The 20,881-nt window shown below is 43.1% G+C and overlaps 1 protein-coding gene across 1 annotated transcript in view; it reads left to right on the forward strand.

Moving 5' to 3' along the window:
* Nucleotides 1-20,881, forward strand: part of nav2a (neuron navigator 2a) — a 99,756-nt gene that overhangs the window by 19,110 nt on the left and 59,765 nt on the right. The window contains exons 2-6 of the mRNA XM_063471029.1: nt 6,966-7,083; nt 10,675-10,727; nt 19,075-19,147; nt 20,160-20,403; nt 20,592-20,648. Of these exons, the coding sequence (XP_063327099.1) occupies nt 6,966-7,083; nt 10,675-10,727; nt 19,075-19,147; nt 20,160-20,403; nt 20,592-20,648 (545 nt within the window). The remainder of the gene's footprint in view (nt 1-6,965; nt 7,084-10,674; nt 10,728-19,074; nt 19,148-20,159; nt 20,404-20,591; nt 20,649-20,881) is intronic.

A 20,881-nucleotide genomic window follows, 5' to 3' on the forward strand; every position in this document is an offset into this window, starting at 1 on the left:
AACGACCCCCATTACCATCAGGGGGTAATGGGGGGATTTTCCATCTTAGAAGATGCAGCTGCACGTTATAATATAAGATAAGATAAGATAACCTTTATTAGTCCCACACGTGGGAAATTTGTTTTGTCACAGCAGGAAGTGGACAGTGCAAATGTTATGAAGCAAAAATTAGAATAAAATAAAATAAGAATAAATAAAGTACACAACTGTACAGAATAGAATAAAATAGAATACTATATACACTAGAATAAAATAGAATAAAATATACAATAAGATAAAAATGCTATATACAACTGAGTAAAAATACAACGATGCCAGAAAAGATTATTGCACTTAGTGTTATTGCACATTTGTGGATGTGTGTGTTTGATCAGTTAAAGTCTTTGTTGTGGAGTCTGACAGCAGTGGGGAGGAAAGACCTGCGAAATCTCTCCGTCCCACACCGTGGGTGCCGCAGTCTCCCACTGAAGGAGCTGCTCAGTGCTGTCACAGTCTCATGCATGGGGTGGGAGATGTTGTCCAGCAGGGATGACAGCTTAGCCACCATTCTCCTGTCACTCACCACCTCCACTGGGTCCAGAGGGCATCCTAGAACAGAGCTGGCCCTTCGGATCAGCCTGTCCAGTCTCTTCCTGTCCCCAGAAGAGATGCTGCCGCCCCAGCAGACCACACCATAAAAGATGGCTGAGGCCACCACAGAGTCATAGAAGGTCTTCAGGAGTGGGCCCTCCACTCCAAACGACCTGAGTCTCCGCAGCAGGTACAGCCTGCTCTGCCCTTTCCTGTAGAGGGCGTCTGAGTTATGAGTCCAGTCCAGTTTGCTGTTCAGATGAACACCAAGGTACCTGTAGCTGTCCACAGCCTCAATGTCCATACCTTGGATGTTCAGTGGTTGCAGTGGAGGATGTTTGTGCCTGCAGAAGTCTACCACCAGCTCCTTTGTTTTACTGGCATTGATCTGGAGGTAGTTCAGCTGGCACCAGTCCACAAAGTCCTGAGTCAGTCCTCTGTACTCCTTGTCGTCCCCATCAGTGATGAGGCCGACTATAGCAGAGTCATCAGAGAACTTCTGCAGGAAGCACTGGGTGGAGTTGTGGGAGAAGTCTGCAGTGTAGATGGTGAAGAGGAACGGAGCCAGAACCGTTCCCTGTGGGGCCCCCGTACTGCAGACGACACACAGCCCTGAGTCCTCACATACTGTGGTCGGTCGGTGAGGTAGTCCAAAATCCAGGTAGTGAGGTGATGGTCCACTCCTGAGTTCTCCAGCTTGTCCTTCAGAACCGAGGGAAGAATAGTGTTGAAGGCACTGGAGAAATCAAAGAACATGATTCTCACAGTGCTTCCAGCGGTCTCCAGGTGAGCGAGGGAGCGATGTAGGAGGTGAATGACGGCATCATCCGCTCCAATGCCAGGCTGGTAGGCAAACTGAAGTGGGTCCAGTGATGAGCTCACAAGGCGCCGAAACTGAGCCAGGACCAGCCGCTCCAGGGTCTTCATCAGGTGGGATGTCAGAGCCACCGGCCTGTAGCTGTTGAGGTCCTTGGGGCGTGAAGTCTTTGGCACTGGTACAACACAGGAGGTTTTCCACAGCTGTGGGACTCTTCCCAGCCTCAGGCTCAGGTTGAAGAGGTGCTCCATCACCCCACACAGTTGGTCCGCGCAGGACCTGACGACCCTCGAGCTGATGCCATCTGGGCCCGCTGCCTTCTTGCCATTAATCCTCCTCAGTTCCCTCCTAACCTGGGTGGTTGAGAGAGTCAGGTTGGAGCCTTGTGTTGATTGTGTATTGGATGCTATTGTTGGGGGTGGGGAGGAGTGAGCAGGGTGAATAGAGGAGGTGTGAAGTGTCTGAGGTGTCAGAGGTGGAACAGCAGCAGTGGGGGTGGGTGAGTCTGCAGCCGATGTTGGAGACTGCCTCATGGCTGAATCAAATCTGTTGAAGAAATGATTCAGTTCATTTGCCCACCTCACATCCCTCCCAGGCAGAGAGTTCTGATGTTTGTGGCCTGAGATGGTTCTGAGGCCTCTCCAGACTTCACCAACGTTGTTTTGCTGAAGCTGGTTCTCCATCTTCTGCCTGTAGCTGTCCTTCCCATTCCTTATCAGTCCCCTCAACTCTCTCTGCACCCTTTTCAACTCCTCTTTGTCTTTGGATTTGAAGGCCCTCCTCTTCTGCTTGAGGACGGCTTTAATTTCTGGGGTAATCCAAGGTTTGTTGTTGGAGAAACACCGTACAGTCCTGGTAGGTACGGTGTTATCCACACAGAAATCAATATAGTCAGTAATGCATGTGGTAAGGCTGTCGATGTCCTCTCCGTGGTCGTCACAGATCACCTCCCACACAGTCGACTCAAAACAATCCTTAAGAGCCTCCTCGCTCTCCTCCGACCATCTCTGCACTGTGCGGGTGGCTGGTGGCTCCCTGCGCACTAAGGGCTCATACACAGGGACAAGGTGCACCAGGTTGTGATCAGATCTGCCCAGTGGAGGGAGAGGTGATGAACTGTATGCCTCTTCAGCATTGGCATACAGTAAGTCCAGTGTTTTATTGTCTCTGGTTGGGCAGGTCACATACTGGGTGAAGGTGGGCAGTGTGGAGTCCAGTGAGGCATGATTGAAGTCCCCTGATATTATGAGGAGGGCTCTCGGAGATTGTGTTTGCAGTCTGCTGACCACTGAGTGGAGAGTGTCACAGGCTGCATCCGCGTTGGCCGAGGGGGGGGACATACGCTGTTATCGCGATAACATGCGAGAATTCCCGGGGCAGGTAGTACGGACGCATGCTAACGGCTAACAGCTCAATGTCTCTGCTGCAGAGTTGTTCTTTCACAGTGATGTGCCCAGGGTTACACCATCTGTCATTCACAAACACTGCCAGTCCCCCTCCTTTCCTCTTACCGCTCTCTCTCGTCCTGTCCGCTCGCAGCAGCTGGAATCCCGGTAGTGTCACGCTCGTGTCCGGAGTTAGCGGTGTTAGCCACGACTCCGTTAGCATCATGATGCTACATTGCCGGTACTCCCTCTGTGACCAGGTTAGCGACGTGAGCTCATCCATTTTATTGGGCAAAGACCGTACATTTCCAATAATTACAGAAGGAAGAGATGGTCGATAACGTCTCCTTCTCGGCCGACGGCGCTCCTTCCCAGCACGACACCCCCGTCTTTTCCTCCTCAGCTCGCTGGGAATGTCGAGTCTGTCCGCCGGCAGTACAGCTGCTGGACGCAGCGCTAACAGCTGATCCTTACTGTAAACAAAGGATCCCTGCTCTGGGTCCCCAGACACGGGTGAAAAAAGTAGAAAAAAAACTAAGAAAAACGACCAGAACTAGCACAAAACGGTAGAACATGGTTGGAGAGTCTAATTACTAATACGTTAGTTATAAAAAATTTACGAGAAGAAAAGATAAGAAAGAAATAAACTCAGAATGAGCAGAGCTGCTGTAACAGGCTGCCGCACACGGGGGGCGCCGGAAGTAGATGAATCCCTGTCTGCCACAGTGTTGTTGACATATGGCTGCGACGGTACTGGTGAAGAAGATAAGAGAAGTATGTTCTCCCAAGGGAAGTAAAGTTATTAACAGGATCATTTTCATCATATTAGCAGATACATGTACCAGAGATACAGAACATATAAGTCATTATGTTGGTGTAAATCCTTTCAGATTTATGGAACAGTCTCATTTGTATTTTATTTCATGATAAGTTCCTGTTTCAAGTATTATAAATGATGTATCCAGAGGACACCCAGATGAACAAGTATGAGTCATGTGGAGGTTGGTAGTAAAATAAGTGTCTTTGTTTGTACTGGCAGCATTGGGAATGATACTGGTATATGGGGATTCTAAATATCACATTATAGCTTGCATCCAAATATCATGTCATATTTGACCCCTGACCTTACAGAAGATTTTACAAGTAAAATAAAAAACATAAATGTTTAAAAATGAGAAATCAATAGTTTAGCAGATTGTTGATACTTGAAATGTTTTGTTTTCAGGTACGGTATGTGTACTGTGTGTTCAGTAACCAGCTACACACAGAAATGCCAATAATGCCACGGGACTGTCCCGTGTAATAATGTTAACTTCTTATCTTTTTATCTGCTTAGTGATTAAATTGTCTATATATTATTAACAGTGGTTTAAATTAAAGACTGAACCGGAATCTGTTGTATCTCATCTGTGTTTGATAGATGGATATTGAATCAATATGGAATTAATACTTCTCTTCACTAAGTATTCAGCCTGTTAAATTGCCTCCCAGATCTGATGTCTGCCTCTCATCACCCATCACTTTTTCTTTAAGCAACTTCCAGATCACAGAAGCTCCAATAAATGTGTGGTTTACCACACATGATTCCCATTATTGCATTCTTTCTTTTTCCTGTTTATTTCAAAGTTCCAGTTATGAGTGAGGTCTTTGATGTAGATGCATCTGAATTATGTTGACTGATTCAGTTGGACAGCAGCGGGGTGAAACTTGAAGCAAATGATGCATCACTGTGGATGGCCCTGTTATTAATGCTTAATTGAGTTTCTGTTGACATGGTGAATGTAAGTTCAGTATTCGCTATCCTTTTATCTCTGTTTTGGTCTCTCCCAGGTGGTGTTTTTGTGAAGTTGTACTGCAAGTTAGACCTTTCACATATATATTAAAATATTTATTTGCTTCAGTTCAAAATGTTCATTTTTGATCAAAATCCCTGTGGTCACTGTGAAGTTTGCTTCTTGAACGCAGCACTAAGTTGCATCAAGCCTTTCTTTAAAATGAAAATTTTTACCTGACGCATTTGAAGCTTGAGCTGCCCGAGTTGGAAACATCAGAGAAATAAAGTGTGTTTTGAAAAGTTGCCTCTTTCGGGACTTAAAAGGAACCTGTTGCTAACTTATCTCTACCCTTGCGACAAGCCCATACCCCCTTCTCCACTTGCCCTCGGGCCATTTGACCTCCCCTGTGGTTTTCAGCTCCGTGAATGACAGCTACCCATTTCACCTCGTTTTTAATTGCAATCCAAGCCCTCCATTTACCTGCCCGAAACTACTTCAAAGAGCGTTTGCACATTCACACAAAAGCGCTTCAAGATTGCACTTCCTTTTTTCCACAACCAGCTGAGAGTGTGAATGGATCGTCTAATCCGGCAGCTTAAAGGCTTTTTTTAGTTCAGCCTGTCACTCAGAACTTTTTGTTACAACTTTTTGTTGTAACTGTGCATTTGTGTTTGGGAATGCAGCCCGTGTAATTTCAAAATGTCGCTCCGAGGCGCTTTGTATTTAATGTGTGGTCGTGTGTTTGCATCGTAAACCTTTTGCGTTTGAGCTTGTGCGTGATGATGAGTGTACGGATGTGCGTGTTTATGAATCTTTTTGAAGTGCTCGCACCTGTTGTAAGACTTCATGAGGACAGTGATTCATCTGTTGAGGCAGAAAAGCTTCAGGTTTGTTTACAGTGCAAATTCAAAGAAAGAAGGGTCACAACTGTGCCACACACGTCACCTCAAGCATGTGCTTTTAGGCTTGACCTTTACAATGCCATGCACTCACTGAGGACTGACAGATAGACTTGAATTTCACAGTGAAGTGTGTACTGATGAAGTTCGCTTGCTTGTGTGTCTGGATTTTGTAAATTAATCAGTTTTGGAATTTGACATTTATGCCAGCAGAAACTGCTTTGTGTTTGAGTTGCATCCCATTATCTTAATACAAGAATCTGTCAGCCTGACTAATCATTATTTTCTTCTGTGTAAAAGAAAGATTAATCAAAAGCATAAACTTTGTACAAAGCAGAGAAGGATCATCTCTCTGAAAATCAATTTGAGGGGTACACCAAGCTGAGTTTAAGAGATGGAGGATCCAATCACTGAAGATGGATTTCTAGTTTACTTGGCAACGAAGAGTTGGAGATAAAGTGCCTGAATTTCAGGACCTGCACCACGCCTCCAAACACGCCCCTTCCGGTTCTTAGCTATATATGGATACCCCAGTTCTACAAGCTGTTTGTTCTGCCAGGCCTGGGAGTCGCCGCCAGTTCCCTCTGAGGCCTTCCCCAAACCCCAGCTCAGTTAATGTTTAAGCCATTCACCTTTATCCACTAAAAACGCTGTCAAGCCAGCTAGTGAAATGAGATTACTGCAGAAAGCTGACAGTTACTTAAACATGCTGATTGCCACTTTCCTGTCATGTCTTAGTGGACTGCAGGTCTCTGAGTTTGTATGAATGCAAGAGTGAGACATGGAGTGAGAGGTGTCTTTATTTAGAAGTACATATTTCAGATCCCTTTGGGCTCCTCTGATGTTGCACTTGTCACACAGAGACTGCGCAGTTTACAGACAAGCTGGACATTGCTGCATATCAAGATGGATTGATGACACATCCATTTCTTAAAAAAACATCTCCTTCATTTTTAGGAATAGCCTTCTGCACAACTTCCCTTCAGCCACTTCATTTTTTTTACCTCCTCAGAAAGAGAGACTCACTTCTTATGATCACAGAGTTAAAAAAGAGAGTTTGCAGCTAATTATGAGGGAAGCTATTCAGATTATTCAGATGCGTTCTCTACCAACACCCCCCTCCTCCCCCCGTGTCCTCTCCTCCCCCCCAGGCAGTGAAGGGTCTTTTCTGTCCCCAGAGAGTGATGTCAGCATGGCCCATTGAAAACAGCCGCCGTGTGCTCCGAGATGAATGCCCTGGCTGAGCACAATGGCCCCAATTTGAATACCACGCGGATATATGCCAGATCGGAGCCCCCAACAAAAGAAAAGAGGGCTACTCTGCTCCCATTCAAGCATGCTGTTATTTTATTAGTCGTAAATTTGCTTCATCCATTTATAGCTTTTGTAGTTTTTCAAGTGTTTATGGAGTTTGAAACACACGGGCGACCTGACGGGGTCGGCCCCTTTTTTTGGACAGAATTTTATTTTTGTTGGCACATAACTGAAACACCGTGCTCGTGTTTGTGTCTGACCGCAGATTTACACGGACTGGGCCAACCACTACCTCGCCAAGTCAGGACACAAGCGTCTGATCAAGGACCTGCAAACAGACGTCACGGACGGAGTGCTGCTGGCTGAGATCATACAGGTCGTAGGTAAGGAAACCAACTTCTGATTCCAGGCCCTGCTGGAAGAAGCCAGCTCTGATCAAGTGACTGCTGGAGAAAAATGCGAGCCACATCATTACTTGTTTAGATACGGGTGACCTTTACCAAATAAATGGTCGTTTGCAAACATCATCATTAACTACAAACTCTTCTTTTGTTGAGGTGATAAGATTAAACCATTTTACTCTATTATCTAATGTAATATTGAACTATAAAGTAGATTTTGCAGCTGAAGTAATTACTTCCACAAAGGGCAATAGTCAGGAGAAAAACACTATTGTTGAGGAAAACTTTTATGAATTTATAGACAGTCAGTGAACTACAGTCTGTAGACAGGGAGAATGTATAGAAGAGAAAGGAGAACAGTTAGAAGAGTGAATATAAATATAAATCAAATAAATTTAAACTTTCTGAAGTTTGTGCTTTGCTATGTCTCTACTCTTTACAAACCAATGTCTTGTATCGTGTTTGTATTGTTAAGCATGTTTTTGATTCAGTTATGTTCTCAAAGAGTCTTATGATCCTAAATCAAATTAAGAAAGCTTATAACTCAACAACAGCAGTTATACACAGTATGCAGCTGTTCAACCCACTGCTGATCGTCTGTGTTTTTGACCCATGCTCTCGTCTGTAAAATCATCATCATCATCATCATCAGTCTTGTCATCTTGTCTGGCCGTCCTCAGCCTGTCATTTCATCTGCCGGCAGCCTTGCAGCTAAAACAGGCAAACACCAGCTGACCGGTGATTCAGCATGTCAGTGACTCTGTCTGCTCCCTGCTCCTCCCCCCGTGTCTCTGACCCAGATTCTGTACATTTTATGCTATGAAGACATTTACTGTTCTCACACTACATCAGTTGTTGCATGTGATTGTGTTTTGAGTTAGGTCATGAAGTTCATGCCTTCGTCCCTGAGCCTGGTTCTGCCGGAGGTTTCATTCTGTTAAAATTTAGTTTTTCCTTCCTGCTGTCGCCCAGTGCTTGATTATAAGGCCTTGTCTGATTGTTGGGGGGGGGGTTTCTCTATTTTTCTAGGGTCTCTTACAATATTAAGCACCTTGAGGCGACTGTTGTTTTAATTTGGCACTATATAAAGCTGAATGAGCATTATAGGTCTTTTTGGGTTATACGAATCTTCGTCTGTTAGAAGGGTTCCAGCAAAATCCAGTTGTTTTCACACCTGTATGGTGACTAAAGAGCAAGGTTGGCATTATATTGCTTTGGGGATATGCACAAGCGTAAATGCTGACACAAGAATGTGGAACTGTTCTAATGCTACTTTCCAGCCTGGATGTGGTTGTGTTTTTTATGATTTATTCTTATGAAAGTTTGATGTTTTGACTGGGTAACATGGGACCATGTTGAACAGGGTCTGTCTTGCTCCTCTGTGTTTGTTCAGTTAGTATTAAATAATTCATTAGCAGTGAACCTGATTAGTCAGACTATTTTGGAGCTCAAGAAATGAAAGTTTTGCTGAATTTTATAAGTGAAAGGTGGCTCCTGAGTTTCTGCATTGTGGAAAAAGTACCTGATGTTAATGCAATCCAGGTGACAGCTGGCCACAGCTTTGCTCTCAGATTAAATCATTTCCAACCAGAGCCATCCATTCACCTGTTTTGTACCTCCTTTCTGCCTGCTGCTTCTTGTCTCCTGGGAAAACCTCATACCCACATAGTGTGATGAAACCAGAGCAGCTTGCTGGTGTTGGAACAGCCGTACAAGTTCAGAGGCCTGGCCGGATTGACACCTGTTTAGCTATTTGACCTGCTTAGATTCAAGGTCAGGGTTGACTTTCACACAAGCCTCCAGATCGATTTCATCATCAGTTGTTTTTATGAATATTTCAGAGGGTAATCTGTCTGGTTAAATTCAACCAAAATTAAGATATGGCTTTGTCCTCTGTTTCTAGTCTTCTCCAGTAATATAGCTGTTGTATAGCCCAGCTGCAGGAATGTGAGCTGTTCATTTATTTGCTCAGTATTCACAAGATAAACTGTGTGAGTATGTTTTTTATTTTTAGTTTTAAGTGTGTCCCAAAATCACACAGTACGTGTCTCTTGTGGGTGTTGGTGTCTACAGTGTGCAATTTTTAGGTAGCACACAAACCAAAGCCAACAGTAGTAGTGTTAAATCACTGATAGTCTTGTTAGCACTAAACTATTTTGGAATCGCTTCATGCCAAATTTCAATTCTCAGTATGAAAATGACGTGCTTTAAATGCACATAGAGAGAGGTAGTATCCAAATACATGCTGCAATACCAAGTTCATAAAAGTGAAAAACCCCTCGCCTTGAAGGTCATCTTGACCTCTCGAGCTCTTCCTGAGCTGCTGCTATTTCTAGATCACTTCCTATAAGTCTCCTCCTGACCACTTGTATGAGCACCCTGTGATTTCACCACAGACCTCAGACTTGGGCAGGAAACGAACATCAACTGCTCTTTAAACCTGACCAGACTTGCGGGATCGGTGTCCATCCACAAAGATCAGTAGGGCCACCAGGAGCATGCTTGCTCTTTTGGGTTTTACAACATTCATTTATCTTGCACCATGAATTTGTCCTTCAAGGTCAGACTGTCCTGGTGCTTCAGCGTGAGAACAGAAACCACGAGACCTGCAGTGGATCCTGTTGTGCGCCATTGTGTGTACAAAATATACAACATGTTAAAAACAATTTTTTTCATCACCTGCTTCTTTTCCAAAGTTAAAATTCAGGCTTAAGGGTCATCATCTTAAGAAACAGTGAAGGAGATCCATAGACCTTCAGTAAAAGGAGTCAAAGCTTGACTTCTGTGGAGCGAATAACAGCAGCACTACAAGTATAGCAGTGTTGCCCAAGGAGGACTTTAAAACGAGTATGGTTTTACATTTTTATGGGTGGACTTGTTGAAATTTCTAATTGCATGTTGACCTAATTGACCTGATAACACCACCAATTAACTAACATAAACTGAAAATTAAATCAGTTTTAATTCACAGTCCAAAGTGTATGGGAACTATTTATAAAAGCCCAGTAATCCCAGGAGTCTTCGTCATTTCCACTAAAACTGACCACATTTCTTTCATATGTGAATTGTAAAACAAAACCATCCACTTCACTGGAAGAACAGTGTTTTGTGCTGCTGTAGGGTGTAAAGGATGTGGTCCTGACATGTAGCTGCCCTCTAGTCTCCACCGTGCCTCCTGATGCAGGAGTCTGTGCTGTTAGCACAGTTGTCAGCTGTGAGCTGAGGGCTGTGTCTCAGCTGCTGTGGGCTGGGCCTTCTAATGGACGGGAGGGATTCTCGACACCACACACACACAGCAGCGCAACACTCCTGTTTGGGCCCCCAGCGGCCCCGTTCCCATTTGCTATGACCAGATAGCATTTCATGTGTCAGCGGGAGGGGATAGGAAAGGAGGAGGGGGGGGGGGGGGGATCCCAGTCACTGGCATGAACACCTCTGCTCTCTGCACTCAGCCTGTCACTGTCTGGGACACACACATCGGGATAAAGGAGAGGATTACATTAAGTGAACACGCCTGAAAAGAGGTCTCATTATCTCTTCTTTTGTCTCTCTGTCTCTTCTGTCTCTCCTCAGCCAATGAGAAGATTGGTGATATCAATGGATGTCCCAAGAGCCGTTCTCAGATGGTAAGTGACCTACCAAGTTTGTTTTGGCAGAATGTTGAGAAATTTACCTGCGTGTTTGTGTGAAACAAACCCAGCTCTTTGAAGTCCCATCTGATCAACTTAAGTGGCCCTCGCTAGAAACTGCGGCACAGAAGTCCCTGGTAAATAGTTGTAGATGTGAATAGTTAGCCCATTTATTTTTACTTTTGTGGTATGGTGTGCAGTCATCTGTGAAACCTCTGGCTCAGACTTCTGGATTTGGCTCTCAGTTAAAAGCATCGCAGGCTTTGGTTTTGGGGCCAGTTTTGCCTCTTCATGTTACACATGATACACATCCAAAGAAGTCAGCATTCCTCACATCTTCAGGGGTAAAAGCAGATGGAGAATATCAGCACTGATTTAAAAAAAAAGAAGTGTTTAGAGCCAGTTACGATGTGTTTTTGTCTGCAGTGATAGTTAGAAGGTACATAGGTGGGATTGCCTTCTTGACACTGCTGGTGGCATTTTAGCGGTTTTACAGTTTAGTGCTCTCTGTGGGAAATGAACTGAGCATCCCGAAGCAGGTCTGCCCTCCACTAAATGCGATGGGTCATAAATTGGGACAGTGTGCCAGCTGAGGGGACTATTTCTGGCCACCAGCCAGACTACTGAAGCCTACCAAAGCACCAGAGAGAGAATGATGGAGACACCCATACACACCCATATTTAACAACTGAGAAGGAGGTGGAAGCACAGCTGATCCCTGAGCGTCACTGCACACACATGCCCACAGTGGAGCCATATTACTGTACTTATGAGGGCATTCTGCTCTGACTGATTGTAGTTCTTCTTTAGCATTTGATGGTGTTTTCATTTCATTCGTTTTTTGATGGAGGTCACCTATGTCCTGCCATGTTATTACATTTATTTCAGAATTAATTATATATTAGAGAGCTTCTGTAAAATTCTGACCTTTAGTAGAGAGTGAGGTTTCACACTATGATGCTCATGGTACGCTCTGAATTTATCATTCCTGAAAACGCAGAGAAGGGGTTTGTCCACGCAAGAGCCAATTATTATTCTTCTCTTGGGGTTGCTGATCATCACTGATTTGAACGTGTTTTTCTGTCCGGCTGTGTTTGTGTGAGACAGTAAGTTCACTAGAACCAGAATCAGTGAAACACTTTATATTAAATATAATGACCTAAGAAAAACATACATTAATTGCACATTGTTTGTTGCAGTGTTTATCCTGGACAAGCATTATGGTGATGATGTAGGAACAACACCAACACAGAGTATACAAACTTTTTACATTTTTACAAGCGTTTGAAAACATTTATTAACTCCCACTGAAAATGGTCTCGACTCCATCTCCACTTCGCTATCAGTTAGGGCTTTCCCATTAGCCGTGATTACACCCCCAGTTCTCCTGTAACTGAGCATCTTGAAATTTTGGTCGCCATGGTCTGGATGTCTCTGTGGGTTTCTTATCAACATCCTGTTTAGAGCTCTTTCACATCCAGCTCATGTGACACAGCAGCTTTTTCTTTTTCAAGGCGAGAGGATTGTAGCTTACCTCTGAGACAGAACAAGTGGTTCCAAATGGATGGTGTATCTTTTACGGTGTTGTGATTCTTCATAGACTCTGTTTGCGTCAAAGGAAATGGTTTGTTTCTCTGTTTTTATAGTGTTCATTCAGTCAGTGGGAATTGTTTAATGGAAAGCAGTTGTCAAAATCTCGCTTTAACTTTGCACGCAGACCCGCAGATGTTGCAGTATGTGCGCATGTTTGTCTATGTATGTGAATGTGATTGATTCTCTGTGTATAGTCTCAGTATTTGTGTCAGCTTTAGAACCGAATCTGAAGCATTCAAACAGCGCTAAGGGTAGGCATAACCGCAGCAATTATGCAGAATGTCTGCTTTGTGTATTGTAGTGCTGTCAAAACAAACACACACAGAGGTTCTGAGAGTTTATTTAACAGAAGAGTGTTTAGAGGAGTGAGAGAGCTCTTTTTTTTAACCACACTTGATTTCATTGTTTTCAAACTCTGTTGAAAAAAAATCTGCTGCCATTCACTAGTGCTTGACTCAAGCTCGGCTTCTGAATGAATAAAAATGGAAATAAGCTCCATCAGTGGGATAAACTGTAGTGCATTCACCTCACTCACCTGCTGCCTATCCGCGCAAGTACCTGTTTTTGTAACTGTCACATTCTTGTTGAAAGAAACCCCACTGGCAGATCATCCCTTTGCCACCCAGTCAGGCTCTGTGTGTGTGTGTGTGTGTGTGTGTGTGTGTGTGTGTGTGTGTGTGTGTGCGCGTGTGTGTCGTCTGCCTGCCTGTCTGTGCAGGTTTAGTCCAGACTGAGGGTGTTGATTTGACAGTGAGCTGTTAAAACATCCCAGGATGGCCCATCACATAGGGAGACACACAGACAAGCTTACATGGGGTGTCTCATTCAGGCGCCCACCTGAATGGGACACCCCCCCTCCCCCCTCTGGTTGAAAGTAGTTTAAATTAAAAAGTAAACTGTTAGCAATTTTCAAAAGCCAGAATCACCGTATGAGATTCAAGATTCACGCGGCATGTTTCAAAACACAGATAAACCCATTTCATCCACATGATGTGTCCAAGATGTGAACACAGAGGGAGTGAAGGTGCGCTTGTGCTGTGAAAGGGTTTCTGTCTTGATTTTATCTTTTAGGGAGCTGTTCATTTCCCCCCGTCCCTCTGTTCTTCTTACTCTGTGTGCTGGACTGATTGGTTCTCACCAATCTGCCATAAAATAAAGAGGGTGAATTGAGGAAGTAGACTGACAGACAGCCACACAGGTGGTTAGAAACCAGCAGGACCAGGTGTTTAATGGACTTGATGAAGCATAGAGTGAATGTTTATGTGCTGAACTGTCTGCACAATTGAGCTTTTCTTTATAATTCACTGCGTGTTTCACCTTCAGGTGTGGTTTAAGATTGGATTGTAGCAGGCAAGAAAGCACCTTACCCTGCAGTGTCTTTATTATGTTTTATTCAATTTAAAAATGTACACAGAATTGTGCTGGTGTGTCCATGGATGCTTATTTTTGATGTTTTAGCTGGTGGAGCTTTACACAGGTACACAGGGCAAGAACCAGAAGGTGTTGGATTAATGCTTAAACAGGCTGGTTAATGTTTGATCATAAGGCGTTACACTTTCTATGTGCATTTGAGAGAGAAATCCCCGAGTGTGTCAGCTGGTCAGAGCTCAGGTGATCACATGGTGGATTGGAGAGAATGAGCAATCAGAGTTGCTGTTGCTAAGATACCAAATATACCAGAAGCCAAATAATATTTTTCAGGCAGCACAGGCTTATTCACCCTGGAGATGTTGTGTCTTCCACATGACTTCTGCTGACCCGTGGGCTGCAAAAGAAAGAGCACCTATAGCGGTGGGATAAAATAAGAGCGACGTTACCTTGAATAATGCAGTTCAGTTCAACTGTTCTCAATCAAAAGCTGCCTCCATATAATATTAACACTTTTTTCTGGTGCTGTGATAGAGAGGTAATCTTGTAATGTTCCACAAGGTATTTGTATTATATTGTCCAGCCTTTGTATATACACTGTGTTCATTTGTGGCTTAACAATTAGTCTATTCATGGGAGATATGACACAGCAGTTTTTAATGGCTTTTTTTCCCAGGAACATTTAAACTTTGAAAAATGTGGCCTTTTAAGATGAAAGCCTGGGGGAATTTCAGTTTGTGTTAGTGCAAGCCGATGTTAGCCTGAATCAAAACTGTTTCAAAGGAACAATTAAAACATAACAGTCAACTAACAATAGCACAGATATCCTGATATGACTGCCTCAACTCTCAAACACAACAGTGAGTATGTAAAAATGAATTTTCAGATGGAAGAGGGCTCAGTGTGCTCCCTGTTACACCGACGTGTGTGAAGTTGCATCATGGTGTGTCTATTCATGCTGCTGCTGCACCAGAACATTTCTGTTAAAAACTTGAGCGTACGTGGTTTTCTGTCAGAATAGAAAGAATTGCTCAGGTACGTGTCAAAGTTCTGCAAGTGGGTGGCTAGATGCAATCCATGAAATATCCTGAGTGGGTGAAAGTGTGTGTGTGTGCGCGCGTGAGGGCACACACTGATGGATTTAACAACGCACAGATACACACACATGCTGACGCAACGTGTTGGCTCACAGTCTTAACACGCAGCCAGACTCTACAAGAACCAACAGTCAAAAGGTCAAATGACACGGAGCCGTCCGGAAACAAAGCTTGTGTCATCACATAATAGGAAAAAGGTCCAATGCCTCAAGCCAATAAGGTGTTTCTCTGAAATATAACATTTTAGCCAAAAAAAAGGTTCCTGCCTAATTGAAGCAGAAAAATTTAATTTGTTAACTGCTGTTTTGCAAAAAAAATATGTGATTTCAGTTTGTTACAATTTTTTTTTTCTTTTTGTGGGAAACTGCAATGTACCCAAAAGACCAGCTTCTGGATTAACTTCGACCGTTCATAGTTAGGGGTAAAGTAGGGTATTTTATTGTATCGGGATTTTGATGCTCATAATTTCAGTTTTACTTCCAAATGAAGTGATGAAGTGTTTCAGATGAAACCGCAGCTTTAACGGCTTACGGTCTCACAGTTTCTTGCTGTAGTGATGTTGTGCTTTGTTCCCAGATCACCGCAAATAGAAAAGCATACAGGTAAATGCAGAAGCAAGACTCAAATTGTGGTAAACTATAATCCTCATCAGAAGGCAGGTGTCAGTCTTAGAGTTCTCACATTTACTGTAGTACATCAATCTGGTTAAATCTTATAGTCTAGTTTTGGTCACTCTGATCTGCTGGTGCTCTGCTTTTATTCTGACTGGAAGACTGACATGTAAACAGTAAATGTAAGAGCCATTTTGCTGCTTGTCAGTGAAATCCTGCTTCACACTCATAATACTCTTGCTCAAGCATACTCCTTCCCCTCTCTCTCTCTGTCTCTCTCTTTCTCACTCACTTGCTCTCTCTCTTGCTCTCTCACTTGCTCTCTCTCTCTGTCACTCACACACACACGCAAAAACACACACACACAATAGCAGCCCTGTGATGGGAGGAAATGTTTGTTCAGAGCACTGTTGGCCGGCTAGCCTGCACTAACGCTGCCAGGAGCCGAGCAGAGCAGGGAGGTGACAGGGGCTCGGATCGAGGTGTGAAGCTGGGCAGAGGCAAACTGCAGGAACATGTCACACCTTCAGACAGGTATGGGGCTTCCCTGCAGATTTGTTGTCTTATGCTGACAGTGAACGCTTTCTTGTTTAGAGGTGGATTTTTTTCTGGTTGTCAGTAGATTCTCTTCTGTACCATATTAAATTTTGAGGCTATAGCTTACTGCCCTTTGGCAGCGTGGGCGCTTCGTTTACACTTTTCCTTTCACTTCAGTGTGTCTGCAATCATTTATCAGCCGGTTATCTTGGTACAAAGTTTGCACAGGGCAGATTCATGAGAGCAGTGACCCAAAAAATAAAGTGGTGACAGACACAGACATTGCATTCCTCTTTCCTGTTGTTGGCAAAGTTTTGCTAATCCTGTCAACAGTACTAATGTGATCATCCATATCAGTCATCCTTTAACCAGTGCTGTTTCAGTCATTTTCTTTTAAGCTGGATGATCATGTAGTATTTAGATTCCTGGCCAGCCTTAAACTAAGTTGAACTTCTATGACATTGGAACACCCTGCCTTACAAGTGTTACAACCTTTGATCCGATTCTAACTCATGAAATATCCTGAATGGACTAATCAGTGATATACAGTAATTAGAAAATATATTTAGTGGAAGTGAGTGGTCTGAGTAGGATTTCAGGCTACAGCTGATGTTCCGCCGGCTTTACTAAATTGTTATTCCTACACGTTTTAAATAGCGGTAGAGGTTTCAGCATATTTACCCTGACCATGACACTTATGACGGGGTGTCTCACTGAAGTATACATTCTGAGGGTTACTGCTATTTAAGCTTCAACTATAAAAGGCTGCTTACAAGTTTAGGCCCAAGGTATTAAAGAAGGTTTTCAACAGGTTTATTTTTAAGGACCCTGCAGTATTCAGAGAGGACCATAACCTGCATTCCTACTGTTCCTTAGTTTACTGCTGTATTACGTTGAAGGACAGCATGTGCCAGGCCTGCTAACAGCTGTTTCCCAGGTCAGAGGTCATGGAAATGACAGCAGGGGCAGTGGTGCATTTTCAGTTAAGCCGATGACCTGAAGTCAGATGAACTCTTCACACACTGGCATGGCTCAGATATTTTTGGAGCTTGTTTCAAACACTGAAAGCAATGAAGAAATTGTTATCAAGCCAGTATTATTGAAATAATACATCCAATATTGTGTTAGAGGTTGTAACATTATTGTGAAATTCATAGTATCATAGTAGCAGGTCTATCTGCTAATAACTAATAACGTGGCTCTAAGAGCAGTATGACTGTGGGGTTAACTGATAAAGGAGTGCTAGCAAGTCCTTCAGCAAGGAGTACTTCCTGCTCAAGTCTTTTGCTGCTGACTGACAATTACAGTAGCCTGGACATTCCACCTTGATGATGTTGCCCTTGTTCACATGCAAATTGAGTGTAATGCTGATACTTTAATGACGTAAATGCTGTCCTCTACACCGTCTTTGCTATCTGAGCTACACTATTGCACTGCGTAAAACACAAGAGAAGGTAAGAAAAGAAGTGAAGTACACCACAAAAGGGAATCCAAGTATTCAAACAAGTTACTTTGTAACATGTCCCCCCAACTGCTGGTGGATGTAACTAAATGTGACATAGTACAGGATGGCAGCAATATTAGTAGTAATTCTGTGGCTTCTGTGGTTCAGTAGTGCACTCATGGATTTACCTACAACATTTGCTGTCAGACATTTTTATATTTTTACAGAGGCAGATGTAAATGAGTTCGTCACCTCATAGCCGGAGACTTCCTAGCAGGAGAAGCACAGTGGGAGCTGTAGGTCAGGTTATATTTAGTTGGTGCATATTAAGTGTAATCATGTCATTAATCATTACTGTACAGGACCCTTCTGCTTGCAGCCCACACCCAGGCTCATTTACAAAGAACACAGTTCATATGTATTTAGGTTTGAAACCACTTGCGGTATCATTGCTGTGTATCTGTGCTCCCACCCTCTGCTGTAAAGTTCTATTGAAGCTTTCAGAATGAGTTTTTTGTCAATACAGTGTTGCAGTGTTGCAGATTAGGCTCAGTGCATTAGAAATCTACTCTGTGAATAAATAGCATTCTGAAAAGATTCGGCCCCTCCCTAACCTTTGTGTACAGTTTAAAATTTCCACTTCTCAAACAGTTTTTATTGTTGATTAGTTGCTCTGCAGAGACTTCTACACAGCTAGTAACTCTGTGTGTAATATGAGAGATCAATGACTGTATAATACTGATATATCTTTTGTTGTACCCTGTTTGTTTGCTCCCCACCAACAACAACAGTTGGTACACTTTGATCGCACAGTCATTCATCAGATCTACCCTGCTTGATGACTTGTTTTATGCAGTTTACCTTACGATAAGGTGCGCCAGCCACCAGATTCTGTGTATAATGGGTCACATGGTCTCTAAACAAAGCCTGTCTGCCTATCAAATCCTCTCACAGTCCAGTGACAGCTCAGCAGTCTGCTCAGGTTGCCAAGGCTGCTGTCATAGCAACTGAGTGACTATAGATGTTTGCTTCCCCATAGATCAAGTGATGTAAGTGTGCCTGGTTTGAATTCTGCTTTGGCTATGTCACTACGTGGTCCAAATTACTTCTCTAGTATGGCACAGCAATCTCTGTACATACAGACTCTCTCTTCTCTTCTTCAGCAGCAGTTCATACTTTTATATGTGCCAGAAATCTGTGGTTTTAGTTAGTTTATTTGTTTGTTATAAATGGTGATATCCCAAATGCCACAAAACGCCTTTAAATGCAGTGCCGTGTAAACACTTAACACTCAGGTCTCATCACATAAAACTTGCCAAAAAATTGTCATGATGACTTTTTTGCACGAATCCGAAGTTGGATACAACACATTATTGAAAGATCAAAAAAAGCTTATTTCCCATCTTAACTGTTTTTGGAGTCATCCTACCTGTCAGATCAGTGATTATTAAATGATAAACGATCTGCAGTCCCAAGAGTTCTATCATTGTCATTGATATTCAGCACCTCTTTTTACTGCTTAAGATGTTATCATGCCAACCTTTGCCTTATGTTGACTCCCCCAGATTTGTTATTGTTGTGAGAGCCATGCAAAAAGCTAATCAGTGTGGGTTCTCATATTTCACCATGATGCAAATTTCAATGTAAATGTACAGTATGAAGAATCATGCAGCTGTGACTCTCTCTCTCTGTAGATTGAGAACATAGATGCCTGCCTCAGTTTCCTGGCAGCCAAAGGAGTCAACATCCAGGGTCTGTCTGCAGAAGGTAAGCTGGAACCACAGATTTATTCTTTCACATGGAACATGAGAGTTCATCCTGAATCAAGCTCAGGCTTAGTTACTAAATAGAACTGATGCCGCGAGAAAGATAAACCTCAGGATTGGTACACTGATTTTTTTTTCTTTTTTTTTTTTTTTATTAGCAAGCTCTCTCCAGGAAACTCTGTATTAATGCAAATGAAAACATTCAGGGCTGATTTCACAACACATATAACTAATGTACCAGAAAGCTTACAATGGTACATAATGATGTTTAAATGTAGCTGTTGTAAAAAAAAAAAGAAAAAAGGAAAAAAAAAAAGAAAGAAATTCACACAGGGAACTGAGAGACAATATTATTACTGGTGCTAATGCAAAGCCGAATCAAACAGCAGCATCCTATTACAGCAAGAAAGACATGGGGTCCATTCACTGTTCCGTTAGGAGAACTTTGAGGTGTATCATTTTGCAGTTCAAGAACAATCCAGAAGGAGAGCTAAAGGCAGCAGAATTAGACAGAGGAATTAGACAGAGTGTGACATATTTGAAATGCCAGTTTCAGATGGGGCTGACCATCTAAATAAGGCCCAGGGCCCAGAATCGGGCTGGCAAAGACACGCCAATGTGCCTCACTGGACAACTTTGGAAAGGAGGGCATAAATTTGGACTTTTAAATGGATTAATGCATTGTACAGCTTTATACAGCTACTGATTCATGCTACACTAAAGTAATGAAGTACTAGATAAACAATTAAATTACAAAAATGTTGCTGTTTTTCACTATCTACAGTAGAATAGAATATATGGTTTGATAAGCAATAGAGATGATCTCCATATAAGAAAACAATCAAAATGCCATGAAATCATAAAAAACCCCAGTAGCTTATTTTCCAAGCCCTAGTATGGTAAATGTGAAAAATTGTTGCAAACTTCATCCTCTATTTTCTTTTCATCTCCCCACTTTTTTTCTACTTTTCTTCTTTTAAATCATTCACCCCATCCTTGTTTCTGACCTTCAGAGATTCGGAATGGCAATCTGAAAGCCATCCTTGGCCTCTTCTTCAGCTTGTCCCGCTACAAACAGCAGCAGCAGCAGGCCCAGCGGCAAAACTCCCAGCCCACCCTCCCACTTGCTGCCCAGTCCCAGAGCACACACCCTCCACTGAGTCAGCAGATCAGCGCCCCGGCCCAGCTCAGCCACTCTCTGCATGGGACTCCTGCCATCACATCCCAGAAAGCAGCGCAGGCCGAGATGCAGTCCAGGTGAGGCTAACTGGAGTGAACAAATGTGTCCCTGTGGTGTTTACTTTCTTCACGTGCCTGCTGTTGTAATCCATCATTTTGACATTTCTATCTTCCTGTTCGCACTTTTTGTCATTTATAACTCTAAACCTGACCTGTCACTGTCTCTGTCCTCTTCCATATCTTTCCTCTCTTTTCTTCTCCTCTAGGGATGGGTGTCAAAGTAAACTACTCAAGTTTTCCCTTGGTCAGAAAAAGACCTCTAGGTCAGCTCTTGTGCCTTTCTAATTTCTTTCTCCTTCCCTTCTTTCCTCCACCACACCTCCTATTCCGTTCCATTCCTGGAAATAGGTTGAGATTGCCCCTAATCAAGGATAGCATTTCTTTCGCGCTGTAATGAGTTTAATGTTGTTTCTTTGTCTGTGATTAAGGGCAATCTCTACTACAAGCACTATCTATTATGCATGAGTGGTAGTGTTGGAGCAGATAGGAACAAAAG

This window comes from Pelmatolapia mariae, linkage group LG1 (genome assembly GCF_036321145.2).
Source record: "Pelmatolapia mariae isolate MD_Pm_ZW linkage group LG1, Pm_UMD_F_2, whole genome shotgun sequence".
NCBI classification, from domain to species: domain Eukaryota; kingdom Metazoa; phylum Chordata; class Actinopteri; order Cichliformes; family Cichlidae; genus Pelmatolapia; species Pelmatolapia mariae.